Source organism: Urocitellus parryii, chromosome X (assembly GCF_045843805.1).
Source record: "Urocitellus parryii isolate mUroPar1 chromosome X, mUroPar1.hap1, whole genome shotgun sequence".
Classification (NCBI taxonomy): Eukaryota; Metazoa; Chordata; class Mammalia; order Rodentia; family Sciuridae; genus Urocitellus; species Urocitellus parryii.
In genome coordinates this window covers 31796995-31819644 of record NC_135547.1, presented here as the reverse complement: position 1 = coordinate 31819644, position 22650 = coordinate 31796995, and the positions used below count along the sequence as shown (strand labels likewise).

Genomic DNA, 22650 nt, shown 5'->3' with positions numbered 1-22650 from the left:
CACTAAGCCATATCTCTAGCCCAGAATTTTCAACAATTTAAATGAGTAATTTAAAATTTTTTTCTTGGTATTAAATAAATAAAATTTTTCCCTTGGAATTGCTGTTTTAGTTATATTTTGGTATTGGACATACTTTTATTCTGCTGTTAAGCTTTAATGCAAATATTGACACCTCAATAAATGGTATGTATACTATTTGTTTTGTTACTTGTTCGTTTAATGATTACAGAACTACATATGCTGAGTTCACTGCAGAAATCGACTCTAAATTCCATTTTGGCAAAGTTATATTTCAGACAAGTTGAAGTATTGACAAGGTAAATAGGACAAGGAGAGAAATCTTGCCCAACTCGGAAGCTGGAGGGTTATATAAATTGAAGCTATCCTCTGAAAAGTAAATATTAATAAAAACTCAGAATAAGAAAACTTTTGTTTTTGTATAGTTGTCTGGAGGTTTCAGAAAAGGAAGCTAGTGAAGCTGGCTTAGTGATATGGTCTAATAAAATAAAATAAAAAAGGATGTTTTTGGCAGATAGACCTTAAGATGATAGATTAAGGACCTTTAAAATTACACTCCAAAAAGTTTCATTTCTTTCACTGGACCTAAGAAAAGCTGTGGCTAAGATTTCTCAATTTTTGTTTTCCTTTTAAATAGATGAAAAAATATTTCTTCATCTTCTTGAGAAAGTATAAAGAACCTATTCCTTCTAATTTAGAAATAAGTCTCATATCATTGGTAATCAAAAACACCTTACCACAGAGCACCACTGTATATATGTAGCTAAATTTTTGTGGGTTTCTCATTTTTGCACAAATAATTAGTGGCACAGCCTAAAATGCCTCCTACATTATTTTCTAGTTACATTACCATAGCTCATCACTGAAATCATGCTGCCAAAGAATTGCACACCTAATTGTGTGCTACAGAACTGTTGATAAAGAGGTTATGTGAACATTTAATGAAATTATTAAACCAGACGATATTTGATTAAGGAATAAATGTAGCAAAATCCATCAGGTCTGCTGGTTTTGCAAACCTCCTTTCTTCTTTCTCGTCTCTCTGAGTCTTTGAGAAGTCATTTAATACCATTATGTGATTCTCTGTGTTGGACTAAGTTTTATTTACTTTTTAAATCCCAGGTTCTGCAACAACTGAAGCAGACATTTTCCACCAGGCACTTCTTGAAGGCAATACTGCTACTGAAGTTTCTCTAACAGTATTAGATACCATATCATTTTTCACCCAGTGCTTCAAGGTAAAGATGAAGGATAAAAATTCATTTGGTATCTTATAGAGAATACATTTTATAATAACTAATTAGAGACCAGATAAGCGTAGTGAAAAGGGCTGGTCTGAGCAGTGAGGTAATGTGGAAGGCAAACCTAGTTTGGCTACTGTGTGACCTTAGGAGGTCACTGGGGACTTTCTTGTCATCCATAAAACAAAGGAATTGAACTAATTGGCTCTTAAATTCCCTTCTGCCTCTTAAATTCTATTATTTTATTTTCATGGTTAGAAATAGTTTTCTTTCATACTTTGGAATATCCAATGATTTTAGTGGAAATTATGGGTAGATCAGTTTGCCCAAAGATCCATTGTGATAAGATAGATGCCCTGTCAGGATAGTTGACATCCAGGCAAGCTGACTGGCTTCTCTAGTCAGAAGGTTTAGTTTTTTCTCAGATTTTTGCCTTTCAGGCAAATTATTATTGCTATGATTTTAATAAGAGGGCAAAATCAGTTATCTTTACAGAGTTGGTGAACGGGGTAAAATGGGATAATGGATGTGAGAACACTTTGAAAGTAAAAATTACACGAGTATTATGTAAGGTCTCCTTAGTAGGAAAATCTAAAGGAGGGGTGGTGGGAATCTTGTTTGCATTCTCTTGAATTATACAGATAATTTTCTTTCCTCCGTCTCTAAGTATTTCAGTTAATTCCTTCAGCCATTTCATGTATCAGCAAGTATCACATGTTTTCTTTCATGTGGAATCTAGAAAATGAAATTTAAAAGATTATATGAAAGTAGAAGAAAGCCTATTAGGGAAGGGAAACGGGACCAGAGGGCCTCTGGGACAAGGGAGAGTAGATAAGATCAAATCATGGTACATGCATGTATGGAAATGCCACAGTGAAATCCATTAATTTATATAGTCAATGTTGTAATTACTATAATGTTAAAAACTAAAACAAGGTTCACAAACTAATAGATATTTCTGTACAATTTGCTGTTTCTTTTATGTCTGTTTATAAGAGGCACTTAAGTAATTTACATGGTCTGTTTAATTGTGATACCTGTTATTATCTCTACCCATAGAGGGTTTAATTTATCACAAGTGTCTAAACATGTCTTATACTAGACATAGTTTAGAAAGTAAATTAGATAATAGCCTTAAAATGGAACTGGTATTTTTCCTTAATTCTTTTTTTTATTAGTTTCTCTTTCCTTAATTCTTACATTATTAAATCTCCCTCAGAGAAGTACAAAGGTGGTTGTCTTGTGGTTATTTTAAATTTACTGATTTCTTAATTGTTATAGGTTCATAATAATACTCTTCCCAAACCAGGTGTGTATTTCGCTATGTTGTATTAGAAAAATATTTTTTCATCTATTTTAAATGCTTGACTTAAGTATTCTAATTATAGCTTATGTAGTATTTTGAGATTTCCAAGTTGAAAAGATGGCACAAATAGTTTTTAATGACATCTGAAACTTCAAATAGTATTTTCATAAGCAGGTATTGGTGCAATCAGTTCTCTCATTCTTGATGGGGCATAAACTTAAGTTTTTCTGCAAATTGTATTTTTTTTCTCATGTTTTGTAGAGCCAGCTTTTAAACAATGATGGCCACAATCCATTAATGAAAAAAGTATTTGATATTCATCTAGCTTTTCTTAAAAATGGACAATCTGAAGTGTCACTGAAACATGTATTTGCCTCACTGAGAGCTTTCATCAGTAAGGTAAGGACAAAAGCTTTAGAGCTGCTAGTAGCTGTTTTTTATGGAAAAGTAAAGAGGAGAAAGAAGATTGTTGTGATGACATAAGGAAATATCAGCTAATGAAACCATTAAGTACTGCCTTTGTAATTAAAGTACTAAACAACAAATCAGAACCTGCTTTTGATTTCATCCTGTTACACATTTCCTATTCAAGAGTGCCATTTTCTTGCTGGTTGTCCTGGTACACATTGGTGATCCCATCAACTGGGAAGGCTGGGCAGGAGGATCACAAGTAGGAGGCTAGCCTCAGCAACTTAGCAAGGGCCTGTTTTGAAATAAAAATAAAAAGGGATGGGATTGTAGCTTTTTGTTAAAGTGTCTCTGGGTTCTATTGCTAGTACCTAAAAGAAACAAAAAGAGTGTTGTTTTCTTTTTCTCTAACTCTAAACCCTATTTTCCCCTTTATGTGAGATTTAGAGATTGGACCCATGTACTCATGCATGCATGATGCCACTAAACTATACCCTTAGTCCAAGTATCATTTTCAAATTTCCAGATTTGCCAGTTTTTCTTTTGTTTTACTTCTTTTAAAAACTCTTACCATCTGGAAGTATATGAGCCATTAATATACTCATATATAAGCACTTTGAAAGCAGGAACCAACTTTTTCAGTGGTGGTATCTTGTATAGTATTTTGGAAATGATAGGTATCCTTCCTTTCAGTGCTACTTTTTTTTATCCAAAATTAGAAATTAATTGAATTTGAAGCTTATTTTTAAGTGCCATTTGTAATATAATTTATGAATAAAGAAATTTATGGAAAACTGAGTTCAACACAAGCATATTATAAGAAACTAAGGGAAAGAAATTCATAAGTAATTCATTTTATTGTCGGTAGGTACTTCTTGGATAGAGTATCTGAGAGCTTATTGTCCAATATAGGGAAGCACACACATAAAAATACACTTGAATACCTGCACATAAACCAAAAAATAAAAATTGTATAGAAAACTAGGGTTAAACATGAGAAAAAGAGAAATGCTCTAATTTTGCAATCGTTTCTTTGCAGCAGTAGAGCTAAGATTTAGTATGGATTTAACAGAAAATGAAACTAAAGATGTAAATGAGGAATAGATCATTGTGTATTCATCTCAAGAGTTGGACTTCATCTTTAGGCATCAGGTAGCCATGGAAAGGTTTTAAGCTTGAAAGTAACACAATTATATTTGTATGAAGAGAAAATTGATTAGGGCTGGGTAAAATCTGTATAAAGTGATGGAGAAAGAGGGATTGGTAGCCATACCAAAGGCACTAAAAAGACTCATTCCTATGGGCTAGATAAGAGATGGGGCCCTGAAATAAGGCAGTGGCAGTGGATCTGGAGAGTCAAATGCAGATAGAAGACATGTTAATAAAGATAACTTTTTAGGATTTGGTCATCAATTCAGAGATAACATGATGTTGTCTTGGCTGATGGGGAAAAAGGGGGAAAACTGCATTTTAGGGTAAAAGTTCTGTTTTGTAGACATGTTGAATTTAAGCTGTCTGTAATATATTTAGATACACAGTTCTTTGCTCCAGGGAGATCTAGATTGAAGGAGTAGGCTTAGTGTCATCTCCCACTCATCCATACTACATTTATCAAGCACCTTCTGTGTCAAGTGCTGTACTAGATTATGGAGATACAAAAGAAGCATATTCTCTGCCTTTAGGATACTTTCAGTGTTTTAGGAAGGAGAGAAAAATAAATAAAATAATTAGCAATTATAATAAGTTCTCAGAAGGAAATGGTGTGTATTCATAGATGGTTGTCAAATTACAATGAGATTACATTCCAGTAAATTCATTGAAAATATAGGAGCTCAAAAATGCCTTTAACACACCTTACTTATCGAATACCATAGCTTAGCAACACAGTATACTGTAGTCACATTTATTTTTCCTCAACATCATGTGGCTGACTTGGAGCTGTGGCTCACTGTCACTGCCCAGTATCACGAGAGAGTTTCATATCTCATATTACTAGCGCAGGCAAAGATCAAAATTCAAAGTACAATTCCAGCTGAACATGTAGTACTTTTGCACTACCACAAAAAGTTGAACCATCATCATTTGGGGACCGCTCATAATGGTAAACTTTAGATAAGTTATTGCTTGAAAAATGAGATTTGAAATGTGAAAAGGGCCCAGCCTTATGAAAGCTTCAAGAAAGAAGATTTTAGGTAAACAAACATGCATATGCAAAGGCCTTGAGTCAGGACAGAGTTTGGAATATTCTGGAAACTAAAAGAGCAGTGTAGCTGGAACTTAGTAAAATGGGGAGCATCAGTATATAAGTGGTAGTTGAACTCAACTCTTTGGAGTGATTTAAATTGCTCTGGAGAGTATGTACAGGAAGAATCAAAAAAAGAATGTTTAAGACCAGAACACTGGAAAGAAAGAAAACAGATGGGGTTGCAAGAGGAATCATTGAAGATGATCAGACGGAGGCGTCATGGAGGTAGGAAAAAGGACAAAGAAAAGGGAGATTGTAGAAGCCAAAGAACCAAAGTTTCACATTGTTATGATATACAGAGTGGACAAATAGAAAATAAAAGCGGTTCATTAGAACTGACAATTAGGAGGTCTTTGATTTTAGCCATTGCCCTCTCAAAGTAGAAAGTGATATGTATAGAAGACTTACTGTAGGGATTTACCATGCTATAGCTGTGCTCACCCTTATATGTTTATTTTTAATCTAGAGTATCTGATCCAGCAAGAGTTGACTTAATTTTCTGAAAACATTAATGAGATTTCCCAACCAGAAAACATAATTAGGCATCTTTTGTTTACATGATATTGCACTTGTTGTTACGGTGAGATAAAGAAGGTAGATAGATTCCTATGACATGGATTTAAACTCAAGGTTCCCAAGAAGTAATTTTGAATTGGTGGCCTTCTAGCTTCACATACACTGAAAAATACCCATTCTGTACTCTGGGGCAGCTTATTGCTTGCTTGCCTATACCTGTAAGCATGGAAGACTGTAACAAACCATATATACATACATACATACATAAACATATACACACATACATATATCACCACACACATATAATATACTATATAATATATAATCATATGATATATTATACGTTATATATGTGTGTATATATATATGTCTATAGTGTTTCACAAAGCATACTGAATACATTTGAAGGTAACAAGTCCACTTGCCTGTTGTGGTAGGTAGTCATTTTAGTATTCTTTTTGCACCAAAATGTATCTGAACACTATTTATAAGTACAGGATGCACATGTGTGTACATATGCAGTTCATATTTTTTGTTAAAGATCAAGTTTTACTGAATAGATTTCAACTATAATTTTCTCAGCACCTGGAAGTTCATAATATAAGGAACTGTGTAAATTTATATGCAAAAAAATAACAGTTTGTCTTTCCCATTTTTAAAGCCCCATTTGAGACCCATCATTCATCATTTCAGGCATTCATTCTTTGAATACATGTTATTGAGAACCTAATTATCATATATTTCAGACTATCTTGAGCTCTTCACAGGTCCCTAGCATTTATACCAGTGCCTTTACACGTTATAGTAATCTATGTACTGTACTGACTTGAATTGTTCTATCATCAAAACATGTTGGTATTTATGTTAACTAGTCCAGGCTTTCTTGAGAGGAGAGCCCCTCATATTGATTTTTGTAACCTAAGAGCAACCAGCACAGTTTTGGGTGAATTTGTAATGGGGCACTTGACATTCAAGTGATTTTATGATTGGGTTTTCTGATACTTATTTCTGCTTCCCTTATTGTTTAGTTTCCTTCAGCCTTTTTCAAAGGAAGAGTAAATATGTGTGCTGCATTTTGTTATGAGGTTTTAAAGTGCTGTACCTCAAAGATTAGCTCAACCAGGAATGAAGCATCTGCACTTTTGTATCTTTTGATGAGAAACAATTTTGAGTATACCAAGAGGAAAACGTTTTTGAGGACACATTTGCAGGTTAGTGAAAACCCAAAGATCCTCTTCATCATCTTTCTTTACAATCTTTAGGCTATTACAAGATCAAGATCCAGAGTGACCCCATCCAGTATTAGGTCAGACGTGGCCAGCCATCTAGAACTTGAATATGGCTGGTTCAAGTTGAGATATGTTGAGACTCTGAAATGCACATAGGCTTTTCAAGACTAAGTACATAAAAAAGTAAAATACCTTATCAGGCATGGTAGCACATGTGTATAATCCCTGTTACTCAGGAGTCTGAGGCAGGAAGATCAGGAGTCTGATGCCAGCCTAAGCAACTTAGTAAGACCCTGTCTCAAATTTAAAAATAAGCATAGCATGTTGGTGCACACCTGTAATCCCAGTGACTTGAGAGGCTAAGGCAAGGAGGACTACAAATTCAAGGCCATCCTTAGCAATTTAGTGAGTCCTGTCTCAAAGAATGAAAAGGGCCAGGGTTGTAACTCAGTGGTGAAGCACCTCTGGGTTAAATCCCTAGTAACCACCAATAAATAAAAATAAAAAGTCCTGGGGTGTAGCTCAGTGACATAGTGTGCTGGGTTCAATCCACAGTATATTTTTTTAAAAAAGTAAAATATCTCAATTATTTTATGTTTGATTTTTATGTTGCAAAGATATGTTGGATATATTAAATAAAATATGTTAAACTAAGTTTCACCTCTGTCTCTATCCAGTGTGGCTACTGGACAATTTAAACTTGCAAATGTGGTTCACATTATGTTTTCATTGGATAAGAGTGCAGGCTCTGGTTTAGATGCTATGGGTAACCTGGAGCAAGTTAACTTCCTTAGCCTCTCAGTACCTTAATTTAATAGGGGTAAATATTAGTACCTACTTAATAGGACTTTCATAAGGATCAGATATGATGATCTTGTTAGATATTATGTAATGGGTAATACAGTTTCTGTTTTTCATACTCTAGCATACTCACTTATTCATAAAACAAAAGAAATCAACCCAGGCCCAGTAGCATGCACCTGTATTCCTAGCTATGTGGAAATTTGAGGCTAGCCTGGGTGACAGATTCAAGAGGGGACTGGGTGGAAGGAGGGAAGAGTTGGGGAGAGGAAGAGAGAGGGAGAAATGGCAAGATATATTAAAAAATGAAGACTTTAGAAAGAGATCTACCTGGGCTTAATCTGCTACTTAATCTGCTATGTAATCCTAGGCAAGTTGTTGTATCTGCTTAAACCAGTTTCCTCATCTGTAAAATGAGGGCAAGATATTTCATCTTGCAGGGTTATCATGATGGTTAAAAATTAAGTGTGTAGTGCCTGGCACATAGTAGACACTTATTACATGATAGTTATTATTCAGCACCTCCATATTGTTGTGCTTACTTGATGAAACCACTCTGAACATAATCAAAATTGTCACCACTTAGTTTGGTAAGTCTTTTTGTAACATAGGAAATCAGAAGCAGCTTATTGGAAAATGCCATTAACAAAGTAAATATTTAATAATGATAAAATAATAATAATAAGTACTTCCTTTAAAAATCTGCCATATAATTACTTTTGCATACAAGAGCCTGTCAGCATTACACATTACTTATTTTTTAAATATCTTTATTTTATTTTTATGTGGTGCCAAGAATCGAACCCAGTGCCTCACACATGCTGGGCAAGCATGCCACCATTTGAGCCACATCCCCTGCCCCAACACATTACTTCTTATATTACTTGCTTTTCTATGAAGTGTCACTTGAATAGCCACCTTCCTCCAAAATATTCTGATGAGTGTGCCAGTATGCCTCAAGTTCCCCATTAAGACCCATTCTTCTGGGCCTAAGAATTGGTTCTGTCAACTTTTTTATTCAAATACAGATGAAATAATAAATGTGAAGACATAAAACAGTGTCTGGCACATACTATTGCTTAATAGTGTTAACTAAGTCAGACGCTGGGTACATGCCTGTAATCTCAGTGGCTGGGGAGCCTGAGGCAGGAGGATCAAGAGTTCAAAGCCAGCCTCAGCAATTTAGTGAGGCACTAAGCAACTCAATGAGGCCTTGTCTCTAAATTGAAAATAAAAAGGCCTGGGAGTGTGACTCAGTGGTTAAGTTCTCCTGGGTTCAATTTACAGTACCTTAAAAAAAAGCTAGTATGATATCCTTAATCCTCATAACAACTCAGTAATTGTTATATTCCCCATTGCACAAATGAGAAAAGTGAGGTACAGAGACATTAAATAGATTTCCCAAAGCCACTTAGTGAATAATTGATAAAGTCAAGATTTGACTTGAAGGCACTTTGACTCTAGAGTATACACTTCAGTAACTACTACTGTATCCTGCTTCCTAGGGTCAATGATAAAGCTTCCAGCCATTAACAGTATAGCATGAATCTTTTTGGCATTCATCTGAGGTAGTCTCACAGACTAAAAGTTACCATCAAAGGCCATTGCTTAAACTGCTGTTAAATTGGGTAGGTCTTGGCCAGAAACAAAGAAGGGAGCTGAGGCACTGGACTTGGGAGTCCAGCACACAAAAATAGACAAGTGAAAAGGAGTGAGAAACCATCAAATCAAAACATAATTTATTCTCAAGTTTGCTATAGCTTCTACCTTGCAAGCATATTCAAAATGGAGAACTAATGATCATTGTATCAGCTTTTTCTGTAAAGAATCATTCACTGAAGTATTTAATATGAGTGTGTCTGTGCTTATACAATGATATGAATTACCAGCATTTGTTCAAAATATAATTTTTTTGAAGTTTCTTCAAAAAACAAAAAATAATGTTTGCTTCTTCCCACAGATAATAATCGCTGTAAGTCAACTGATAGCTGATGTAGCACTAAGTGGAGGATCAAGATTTCAGGAGTCTTTATCTATTATTAATAATTTTGCAAATAGTGACAGACCTATGAAGGTATGTACTCATGTTGAATAATAAATTAAAGCCACTTTCAATATCAGGTTTATGCTCCTAGAGTAAAATTGTTATTAAATTCAGAGCCATTGATAGTAGAGAGTACATGTTGAATGTGAGCTTCACAGGGCTTCATCTTGTATACCACTAGATCTCTTTAACACCTAGAACACTGTCTGGTACGTAGCAGATATTCAGTATGAGTTGAGTAGAAGGATGAATGACTAGACTGTGTAAACACAGTTATAATGGCTAATAAAGTTTGAATATTTCTCTGGGGTTGATTTATTTATTTATTTTTTTTGGTACCAGGGATTAAACTCTGGGGGGGGCAGGGGACTTGACCACTCAGCCACATCCCCAACCCTTTTTTATATTTAATTTAAAGATAGGGTCTCACTGAGTTGCTTTGGACCTTGTTAAGTTTTGCGGCTCACTTTGAACTCCCAATCCTCCTGCCTCAGCTTCCCAAGCTGTTGGGTTTACAGGCGTGAGCCACCCCACCCAGCCACTGGGGTTGATTTCTAAGCCTACTCAGAAAATAAATGCTTCCTTCCTTTCTTAACAATTATTTCCGTTTAATATTGGTTAATTAAACACTGAGTTTGAAATTTGACACAGCCTCACATTTTAGAATAGCAAACAGCTGTCTGATCCATTGCCAGCAGATGAGGAATGGCACAGAAGGGTTTCATTATTTGTTGGTTTTATAAGTTTTGAAAATCATCTATTAGCCAATCGTGGCTTGGTATAGGTACTTATTGGCAAATCCAAGTCCAAAGTTGTCATTCTTAAGCACCAGTTCACTCTGGCCAAACTCAAGACTGACCACCATTCCTCTTCCTTACCTATATGCATAGCATGTAAAACTGCTTCTGCCACCTTGTTGCCTGGAGTGCAGGTCCTCATCTTCAGTAATAAAATGTGTTCCAGGGAAGAAGAGGACATATCCAGTAAAGGACTTTTCCTCCCAGAGAAATTAATCATTCCAATTCTTGGGAAATGTCATATTCCAGCATATTTGACAATATTGAATCAAGCCTGAAAAAAATTAGAAGCTCACAGTCACAGCATATTTGATGCTTGGGACGTGTAGAATCTATGTACCAAAAAATATTCCCATAGGAATGTTGCTTACACTGAGAAAAACACTGAGTAGTGCCAGCCGCTGACAGGCTGGGAAAGTTTGTTTTGGGGTCAGTTCTATTGGTTCCCCTTGGGATCAGTATATGCTCCAAGAATCCCATGAGTATTGAAACAACATATACTATTTATGCTTTTTTACTCATACTCTTGAGAGTTTATTTTCCCAGTTGTGACCATCCTTACTGCCACATCATATAGAGACATTAGCAAATATTTCTTAGCAAATGAGGTTTATATTGGTTTTCTTTTCTTCAGCTCATTTCTGAAATGACTTTGTTTTATGCAGTTAGAATGGTCATTGTCAACAAACTCTATTATGCCAAAGTCCGTCTTTCCTTGGTAAATGAAATTTCTATTCGTGAATAAGAAGAGAATATATGTAAATAATAATAATAATTATTAAGGGGTTTAAGAAGACAGTTTTTAAAACAATTGCCTCTACATTTTATTATATTTACATTTAAAAAGTCCCCTAGTCCTACACCCGTTCCTTCCTCATCTTCTCGGAGTCATACAGATAATCATCATTATTCCTATGGAAGTTAAGAGGAAGTGATAGGACTTTCTTAACAGTGATTAGGCTAAAAAGAAAACTCTTGACTTTGTGATCTTGGTGCTGAAAACACTTTGGGAGGTTAATGATCTCTTTAAACCTTTTGGAACATTGTGTCATTCCTGACCTCTCATTTGTGTAAATAGGAATTTTTTGCAATATGATTTTCACTTCATATATGTAATATTCAGTGGATGGGTTAGCTATGCTTGTCAGTATGGAAAAATGACTGAAGAACACTAGCTTTGGAGCCAGACTGCCTGGGTCCAAGCCCTGTCTCCACCATTTGTCAATTTTGAGACTGGCCAAACTGCTTAACCTCTCTGTGCCTCACATTTCCCATTGGTAAAATGAATAATAGTAATCTTAACTTGCCAGATACAGTGACACATGCCTGTAATCCCAGTGGCTCCGGAGGCTGAAGCAGGAGGATCATAAGTTCAAAGCCAGCCTCAATAAAACCAAGATGCTAAGCAACTCAATGAGACTCTGTCTCTAAATAAAATACAAAATAGGGCTGGGGATGTGGCTCAGTGGTCTAGTGCCCCTGACTTCCATCCCTGGTACCAAAAAAAGAAAAAAGAAAAGAAAAAAAGATATAACCTCCTAGTGGAGGTTAAGAGGAAGTGATAGGATTTTCTAACAGTTAACTTAGTAGGATTTTGTAAAAATTAAAATATGAAAGAGCACCCAGACCAGTGCCTGGTATATAATATTCTATCAATAATTTTAAGTTGCTATTTTATCATAAGTAAATGACAAACAGAACACTTCCATGAATATAGATAGAATTCACAGTGGAAGAGAGAGATTTTAAAGCCATCCAGTCTGGCTCCAAAGGTCATACTTTTATGTACTATAAATGTATTGTTATCAAATTTAGAGCCTTTCATAACTAAATTAGTTGCATACTTTTTAAATAATTAATTTAAAACTCTTTAGACATTCTGCAAACAATGCAGTACCAAGAACAGTTAAAAAGAGGTAAAACTCATATTATGTTCCCAGCATTGGATGCTGACGTTTAGAGTATTTCAATAATATTGTTAAACATATTTTTTGTTTGTTTTGAAATTAGGCAACTGCTTTTCCTACAGAAGTTAAGGACTTGACCAAGAGGATCCGTACTGTTCTTATGGCCACTGCCCAAATGAAGGAGCATGAGAAAGACCCTGAAATGCTAATTGATCTCCAGTATAGCTTAGCCAAGTCCTATGCCAGCACCCCAGAGCTCAGAAAAACCTGGCTTGATAGCATGGCCAAGATTCATATAAAAAATGGAGATTTTTCAGAGGTGACTACTTTAAGTTTGTTTTAAACATTACCTTTCAAAACCTCTTGAGCATGTTCTGACTGTTCTTTCCTGTCATCTTTTTTTAGGCTGCAATGTGTTATGTCCATGTAGCAGCTCTAGTTGCAGAATTTCTTCATCGAAAGAGTAAGATATTTCTGTTCCGAGATGGGAATTTCATTTAGCACAAAAGTTTGTATCTTTGAAGCTTGTGACTATGAATATGATATAATTGAGCTCTGAAAAATATGTTCACCTTAAAAACAGAAGTTGTTATAAAAGATTGTTCATTTTTCCTTCTTCTTTCATAGGAGGTTACAAGTAAGTTAAACAGTACAGGCCTGGGCCTGATGCCCAGTGTTTATTTTCCAAGACTGTCTCTCTGGAAGGCTGCCACAAATTAAATTCTTCTTAGTGCTCATGAGAAGCTCCACATAATACAGATCACTTATTTTCCACTCAACTACCTCATCTTCACCAACAACTGCCCATACATTCTATACCACATTAGTACAGTGATCTGGGTATAAAAAGTGAATCTTGCCCTTGAAGAGCTGCAGGACACAGCAGGTCTAGATTTCTAATTCAAGATTCTTAATTCGGGAAGATGTCTGAACGCTTCTCTTTCTAAATAGAGTATTGTTGACTATTATCACCAAAGTACTAAAACTGTTGAGTTTAGTTTAAAAACTGATTGGCAATGAAGATTGCAATCCAGAAATCTCCCATTATCTATTACAGTGTCCAAGCTACTTGCTTTAAGGTTAACACATGAATAATATCAGAGCAAAATGAAACCAACGTCTGGGAATCATATTACTCTGGTTTTGGCTATGGAACTACAACCTTGTTTTGTTTAGATTTTTTTTTAATTTTCTGAATTCCTACACTTATCTGTGTATCTTTCATTTCACATCTAAGGCCCAGAGTTTAATTGCCTCATATAACACCCATGTGCAGAATCCAAAAAGATTCTTCCAAAATATAATACTATGGTTAAAACGTAGCTGTAGGGCTGGGGTTGTGGCTCAGTGGTACAGCGCTTGCCTGGCATGTGTGAGGCCCTGGGTTCAATCCTCAGCACTGCATATAGATAAGTTAATTAATTAAAAGATTAATTGACAACTAAATATATAAAATAAAATAAAGTGTAGATATATTTTATTTATGTGTTAAATTAACACTTGGATATTGAAATTCTTCTGAACAGTTCATGTTTTTGAAATTGGTATACTCTAAATTTTTCTTTTTAGTACATATTTGATTTTATTTAATTAATTTGTTTATTTAGAGCTAGTGAATGGACACAGGGCCTTAGGCATACTAAACATGTGCTGTATCACTGACCCTCACCCCCAGCCCTCATATGTGGCTTTAAAATGAAAAAAAAATAGATTATTTGAATAAGGAAAAAAATAGGTTATTAAAATAAGGCCTAATTGAGTTTTTTATATTACATCATTGATATCAGTGTATCATTACATTATCATTATCATCCTATAACATTTCAATAGAAATAAGTATTGAAATTGCACACCTGCAATTCCAACTAAACTGACAAATTTAAGAATCCTAAGCATAGTACTAAATATGATTTTAGGTATGTCTTTCAGAGAAATTACATTAATACTATCTCATCTTTCTAGTTAGTAGAAATCTGAAATAATAGTTTCATGTTCACTGTGTTAATCAGCTTCCTGCTTTCCATTGCTGTGGCAAAATACCTGAGAAAAATCAACTGAAAGAAGGAAAGCTTTATTTTAGCTTGTGGTTTCAGAGGTTTCAATTCCTGATCACTTGGTCTTATTGCTTTTGAACCATGTGAGGCAGTATATGGAGGCTGAGGTATGAGGCAGAGGAAAATTGCTCACCTCTTTCCAGTCAAGAAACAGAGGAAGAAGCTGGGGTCCCAATATCCCTTTCAAGAGCACAACCCCAGTGGTCTACTACTTCCAACTAGACTTCACCCCTAATGTTTCTACTGCCTCCCAATAGCTACATCAGCTGGGAACCAAACCTTCAATCCATGAGCTTTGGGGGACATTTGTTTTTGTGTTTTTTTTTTTTTTGGTACCGGGGATTGAACTCTGGGACACTTCACCACTGAGCCACATCCCCAGCCCTTTTTTGTATTTAATTTAGAGACAAGGACTCACTGAGTTGCTTAACATCTTGCTGTTACTGAGGCTGGCTTTGAACTCACGATTCTCCTGCCTCATCCTCCTGAGCCGCTGGGATTTCAGGCATGTGCCACAGCAGCTTTGGGGAACATTTAAGATCCAAACCATTACATCCATTAAAAGTATAGGTTTTGGGCTGGGGCTGTGACTCAGTGGCAGAGTGCTTGCCTAGCATGTGTGAGGCACTAAGTTCGATTCTCATCACCATTTATAAATAATAAATAAAATAAAGGTCCGTAAACAACTGAAAAAAATATTTTTTAAAAGTGTAGGTTTTGAAAATAGCTAAACATATTGAAAAATATTTCCCTAGAATTTCTGTGTTTTCACAAGTACAAAGACCTTGAAACTAAGGAAAAGTATATCTTTTAAGAATTAGAAATGTAATTTCTTTCTGTGATTGTTTGGATATTAGCACAGGGTAATGCTACTTTAACTTCCAAACTGTGACATTCTAACAGATGGAGATCATATTTATAACTAGACATTTAAGTGTATCACAATACCCTCAAAGCTTTCTAGAATTTATCCTTCACAGAAATCAAAGAGTGCATGGCTGAGGAGGAGAAAAATGTTGTTTTGCATTTCAAACAAAAAATTGTTAAACTTAAGAAAAGTTTACATATTTATTTATAGGTTTCATCTATTTTTAAACCTGGGAAATTCTACTTGCTTAAATTAGAAAACCCTATTCTAAAAGGGTGGTACTAGTAAAGTCTTCAGGGGCTTACTCTTTAAACTTCAATGATTTAAATGGTCCAAAACCACCTTCTTTTGTTAATTAGCTGATTAAACTATGGTATGACTATACCAAGGTAGACTACTCATCTAAAACACAAGTTAAAAACAATCTGTTGTGGGTTGCCATTGTAGTGCAGTGGTAGAACCCTTTCCTAACATGTGCAAGGCACTGGGTTCAATTCTCAGTACCACATATAAATAAATAAAATAAAGGTCCATTGATGACTTAAAAAAAAAATCTATTAATAAGCCATCCAGTCAGAGAACTCCATAGTTCTCCAATATGTGGGCCCTTTGCAATTTAGCTGCAAATATTTACAGAGTAAATAAAAATACATTTGAATATAGATCTGAAAAAGAAAAAAAATTTGCTTACTTAGTCACTTATTTATTTTTGCTGTACTGAGGATTGAACCCAGGGCCTCATACATGCTGGGCAAGCACGGCACCACTGAGCTACATCCCTGGTCCCTTTGCAATTTTCATTTCATTTTTGAGACAGGGTCTTGCTGTGTCACCTGGACTGTCCTTAAATTTGCAGTCCTCCTGCCTCAGCCTCCCAAGTAGCTGGGGTTACAGGTGTGCACCAGTGGGCCTAGCCAAAACCAACTTACGTAACAAATATGATTGGGCAGCTCAAGAACTCTTTGTTTTCTATCAAGTGTCCTTTGATAATGAAGACAACATCAAAGGAAAGTTAATCCCTGACACTCATCCATTGCCAGAAATTTTCTGCTTTCTTAAGTTTCTAAGCTATTTCTCTTGAAATCCATTATAAAACATTTTTAATCAAGATGGAATAAAATAATACTTATTAGCTTACACATTGGCAGCAGATGTTCTACTATTTATACTTTCTAAGAGGAAAAAAAATTGTCCTATTGGATAGTTGGGTTCGTAGGCCCCCAGGGGTGACTTATAATACCAGTGGGGGACCTGTTCCAAATCCTTCTCTTTGTTGTTTCCTGAAGTGAACTGAAAGGGGAAGGAGGTATGCAATTGTTTATATCCCCTCCTCACCCTCAAATTTCTTTCAGGCAGCCTGAGTTCTTGCTGTTTCTATCCAAAGAGACCATATAGATTCTCACTCTGTTTACCTAAATCACCTCTAAGTGCTGGTACTTTGCGTTTGCTACTCTTCCATCTCATTTGTGGTCCAGTATGTCTAGTGTGCTCAAGGCCCAGGGTTTGACCCCTAGCACCACAATAAAAATAAATAAAAACAAGCAGACTTTTCTTACTAATATTTTGTCTGAGAATCTTAAAATTTCTGGATCACATACCCTGGAAGCTAGACCTTGACATGCTTCTCTTTTATGAGAGAAGCACAACTGTTTTCCCCAGGGAAGGCAAGAGTCAAGTTTTTGCATTCTTCCACCACCACATAGCATGGTAGGTTCAGCAAAGCTTCAGGCCTGCAGGCTTCCCCCCTAAGCCCAGGAAATGGAATTTCCTTTTCCATAGAATCTGTTCTACTCCTTCCTTATAGGGCAATATTGCTCTCTTTCTCAAGTCTTGATACCCAGTATCTGATAGCTTAAGTTCCACAAAGCTTTTTATTTCCCTATTCTTTCCTAGTCCCTGTTTTTCCCTTCATGCTCTTTCCTGAGGACCCTTACCTCTTATCCTTCTTCTGACTAGCAGTGATATATTATCAAGGGTCAGGCTGCTACCATATTCTCCAAAACCTTCCCCACTATTTCATGTGATCACTTATACTCAGTGTAGTGGTTCTCTACCTGGACAATTTCCATCTTGCTTTCCCTAACACAGCATTCAGGAATGTGGAAGCAATAGCTTAGAAGTAAGTCATTGGGCATTTAGTTTGAGATAATACACTGAGCAAAAATAGTGAACTCTGAAGCTGAAAATTCACAATAGTAGTCTTTATGGTAGATGATATGGGCAACAAATTCTAAAACTGGGTATCAACCTTTTCTGCTCTTGAGACAAAACATTGTTTAACCGTACTTCTACTTAAGATACACAAGACTCTCACAAAATGCTTTCTGACTACAGGCATTGAAGTGTTTCTCTCTTTATCTTCCCCTAAATCATGGCATTCTAGAAAAATCCCAGATTTGGGGATGTTTGAATAATCCATTCTGAATAAACAGGAATATCCCCCCAGTTTTGGATCTAACTGCCCAAGACCTTCAGGGATTTACTTCTTCTTTGAATAAAGCATATATTTTTTTATTTCTTTAGACTTTGGCACTGTCTACTATCTAGCTCTTAACTTCATGGAATTGATCAGGTGGGATGTTGAAACTTTTGAAAAGTTCCAATGCTCTGCTATTTAGAGTATTCCACAGATCAGCTGCTAGTATAAAAAGTGTTTGTTAGTGGTTCACAACAAGATAAAGAATCTTGTCCCAAATGTAAATCAACTGTGTCACTAAACATGCTGTCTAGTTTAGCAGACTTTTGTTTTTCATAGTCTGTTGAAAAAGGAAAGGAAAAGTTGATTTATAGTCTAGAGTCTCATTTGTGGTCCAGTATTTTGTTTTGTTTTTCTTTTCATTTTTTTTCCTGGTTGTTCAATTTTATAAGTAACAGACCGAGGTTTTTTTTAAAAAGTCTTGGACTGATAGAAGAAATTTTTATTTCTTACATGCAAAGTATGCAATTTGGGGTTCATATAATAACATTTTTTTTCGTAGAAACAAGGAAATTTTTATTAACAAGAACTATATTTAGTTGGTTCTTAGCCACAGGAAATTTGAAATAGTTATCAGATGCTGTGTTGGCTCTTATCACCTAACACAATTTTTTTATTACATAATTATTGAGGATCAAGCATTGGCTATAACCCGATAACATTAACAGTTGCAACATTTTTATGCTTTTAACTCAGCAAACTGCCTTTTCAAACTCACTTTTTTCAGCTTTTTTATGCCATGGTCTTCTTTGAAAAATAACATTTTAATTCAACAGAGCAATAGGATTCATATTGACATAATTATAAAACATGGAATGTAATTTGTTCTAGTTCAGTCCCCAGTACTTTCCCTTTCTCTTCTCTTCAACCTCCCCCTGTTCCTTTCCCTCTATTCTACTGATTCTTCTGCTGAAAAATATCAAAGTTTGACTGAAATTATTACTTGCTCACTTGTAAAGATATTTCTACTCCCATGTTCGCTGCAATATTGTTCACAATAGCCAAGTTCTGGAATCAACCCAGGTATCTGGTAACATTTGAGAAAATGGCACCTTCTCTGCTGGCCACTCAAGACAGCAAAGCCCCTTTCTCAGCCTTCAGGGCCAAGACAACTGCTTTGTCCTTCCCATGGACACATCCCAAGTTGGCCTGGCGCCCCAGCACCTCCTTAGGCCAGTCCTGAGGGAAGCAAGATGATGATCTAGAACTTTGAGTAGAACTTTCTGGAGGTCTTTATCAGACCATTTTAGGCATGCTAATATTCAGAAATGAAGTGCTTCATGATCGATCTTCAGTACCTTGTATTACCTAATTTATTTATACAAAATGGCCCTAAAAATCTGGTGTATCAAAGTAAATATCATTTTGCATTTCTGCCTCTCTCTCTCTCTCTCTCTCTCTCTCTCTAATGGAATCCCACTGACTAATACCCATGTATTTCTCCCTTCTTTTAAATTTGATTGTAATGTTTCTTCTTAGTTAAACATGACAGTAGAATCCATTTTGATGAAATTATAGAAGTATAGGATATATCTTATTCTAATTGGGACCCCATTCTTGTAGGTGGGCATAATGATGGGATTCACTTAGGTATTTTCATATATGTTCATAGGAAAACTATGTTAGATTTATTCTACTGTAGTTCCTATTCCTATCCCCCTCCCTTCCTTTCATTTCCCTTTTATGTAATCCACTGACCTTCTCTTCTTCCCCCTCCCTGCTTTATTGTGGTTTATTTCTAGCAAAAACATCCAACCTTTGTTTTTTGGGGATTAGCTTATTTCACTTAGCATGATAGTCTCCATGTCCATCCATTTACTGGCAATGTCCTAAAGTCATTCTTCTTTAAGGCTGTATTTCTCCCTTCTTAAAAAGTGTACTTCAAAATAACCCTGGGCATCAGGCTTGGTGGCACACACCTGTAGCCCCAGCTACTCAGGAACCTGAGGCAGGAAGATTGCTTGAGCCCAGTAGTTATAGAGATCAGACTGGCCAACAGTGATACCTCCATCTCAAAAATACAGTAGTAGCCCAATCTTCATCCATGAGGCATCCATCTCCCTCATAGAAGTGTGATATTTAATTAATAATCATATTCTACCAAGCATCTTACCTAGAAGATATATGTCTAGTTAGATTTAATTTACACAAGAGGAATTGGCAAATTCTAAGCCCTGATAGCATTATCTTTTTTTTTCTACCAGAATTCTGAAAAATAACTTCATCATAAGGTCTGTTTTTTTTTTTTCCTGGTACCAGAGATTAACTTAATTAAGATGAACTTAACCTCTGGTTAAGTACCCAGGGACCCTTAACCACTGAACCATATCCCTAGCCATTTTAAAATTTTTTAATTTGATTTCTTTTGCTAAGTTGCTGAGGCTGGCTTCAAACCTGTGATCCTCTTGCCTCAGCCTCAGAGCTCTGGGATCACAGGAGTGTGCCACCATACCCAGTTGAGGTCTGGCTTTCTTGAACCTTTTTTTCTTCCCCAACATCTACTCTCAGGGAGATAACCAGATACTTGAGTTGAGAGTAAAGGTCATTATTTCTAAGCATTGCTTCTAAAGAGATTGTAGGATGGTAGATTAAAACAGCCCTTTGTTCAGCCACTGTCAGAAGGAAACTTTTTCATGTACTGACAGAAGTATGGTATAAGAAGTCTGAATTTTCCTTGAACGCTAAAGTTAGAGCCATCTTATATGTGGGTAAATGTAGCCACAGCAGAATTATTTGGACCAGAATCTATAAAGCAACCACATAGACTTCAACTCCTAAACTCTTTCTTGGCCATAAGAGTTGGTCCACAATCCTACAGCAGTTCTTAGGATTGGGCTCACTTCTTAATTTCCAGAGATCCAGGTGACAGCAATTATTTTATTCCATCTTGGGGAAATAAGTTTACTTATTGGTAGGCTTTGTTGATCATATTAATCCATAATGTATTTTTTATGTGAAATGCTCTGTTCTGAACAGTTTACATTTCGTTAATTCTCATAAAGTAGCTATTATTCCTGTTTCACAGGTGATACAACATTTTACAATCTCAGAGATATATACTTCTCCAAAATTGTAGTTAGTGGTAGAACTAGATCACACACACACACACACACACACACACACACCCCTCCTTTATTTATTTATTTTTCTATGGTGCTAAGGATCAAATCCAGTGCCTCACATGTGCTAGGCAAGTGCTCTACCACTGAGCCCCAGCCCCAAGCCCCTAGAACTAACTTTTAACTCCAAAAACCTATTGCTCTTTGAACATCCCACCATGTGTCTCCCAAGAATGCTACATCCTTGTGTCCCTGCCATCTGTTTCATTTCCTACCTCTCTTACAAGTTCTAAACTAGGCCTCCTCCAAGAACTGACTTCCTTTTCCAGTTCTCAGTGAAATTACCAAAAATCATTCAGTGGTCACCTGAAAAGTACCTTCCCCCTTGTTTAGATGATGTACCACAAATGTTCATAGAACCAAAGTTTTAATAAAAATTTTAAAATCACACTAGGGGAACATCCGTACTAGCCATTGAAGGTGGTACATAGAGTTCACACAGTGATGCAGGCCTCTTGGAGACTGAGGCATGAGGATTCCATGTTTGGGGCTAACCAGGTTGAGCTTCCCAGCAACCGAGCAAGACCTTGTCTCAAAATAAAAAGGAGTGGGAATATAGCTCAGTTGTAGAGAACCCCTGATTTCAATCCCCAGTACTTACCCCCTGAAAAAGAACATGGTGCATAGTCAAGAATAAATTTTAAGTAATTGGGGCCCATTTTTTTTTATTAGAATATATAATAGCTGGAAATAATTTATAAAATTCTTTGTGATTAGAACTTGTATTTATGAATTTTTAAAAATATTTTTAAAGTTGTTGATGAACACAGTATCTTTATTTCATTTATTTATTTTTATGTGGTGCTGAGAATTGAAGACAGTGTCACATATATGCGAGGCAAGTGCTCTGCTGCTGAGCCACAACCCCAGCCCCTGTATTTATGACTTTGCTCCTTCCCCAAACATCTGTTTACATAAAAATAGCCAATCCTTATAAGTCTCTCTGTTATTCACCAAAAATTTTTTATTAATACAATATTTATTTGTTTTCCCTTTGTGAAACCCTAAACCAACCATTTTCCCCAGCTGGGGAGGTAAAGAAAAAGGAACATACAGGGAAGATGAGACATGGGAGAAAGAATGGGAGGTGGAGACCACTCCTTTACATGACAAAAGAGGATGAGAAAGGCCACCATTGGGCAAAAGAGTCCCTTGGCCTCAGAGAGTAAAGCCTATGATGGCATAGGAGAAGAACTGTAGCTTCGTAGAAGGATTCTGAGCATAAGCAATGATGAGGCTCGCAAACAGTTCTAATCCCAGCCCCAGGGCCACCTCAACTGTGGCAGCTCAGACCCAGTAAACTTGGCTGTTGCATCAGTGTTCCCTGAAATGATGCTGATTTGTAATCTGTGACTAGGGATAAATGAGGTCAGGGGACGTGGGACTGGCAAGCTGCTGAGGCTCTCATGTGTCAGTGTCTCTGGTCAGTTCAGCACCACTGCAGTTAGTGGTCTGCTCAGTAGCTGAGAAATGCTTCTGACCAAGGAGGGGATGGAGAGGAACTTGGAGCAGGTGTGCATTTTCAGGGGTGAGGGGCTGTGGCAGGAGAGCTACTCCCAGTACAGAGAAGATGGCACCAAACCCATTTTTTATGAATGTATTCATTGCTTTCCCCCCCACA

At 36.3% G+C, this 22650-nt stretch overlaps 1 protein-coding gene and 1 pseudogene across 1 annotated transcript in view; one reads left to right on the top strand and one right to left on the bottom strand.

Annotated features, from left to right (window-relative positions):
* The window catches only part of Dock11 (dedicator of cytokinesis 11), a 152413-nt gene that overhangs the window by 105867 nt on the left and 23896 nt on the right, over positions 1 to 22650 (top strand). The window contains exons 40-45 of the mRNA XM_077793613.1: positions 1141 to 1256; positions 2827 to 2964; positions 6763 to 6945; positions 9725 to 9838; positions 12616 to 12831; positions 12918 to 12975. Coding sequence (XP_077649739.1) covers positions 1141 to 1256; positions 2827 to 2964; positions 6763 to 6945; positions 9725 to 9838; positions 12616 to 12831; positions 12918 to 12975 — 825 coding nt within the window. The remainder of the gene's footprint in view (positions 1 to 1140; positions 1257 to 2826; positions 2965 to 6762; positions 6946 to 9724; positions 9839 to 12615; positions 12832 to 12917; positions 12976 to 22650) is intronic.
* On the bottom strand, positions 18066 to 22549 carry LOC113196966 (ATP synthase F(0) complex subunit C2, mitochondrial pseudogene; annotated as a pseudogene).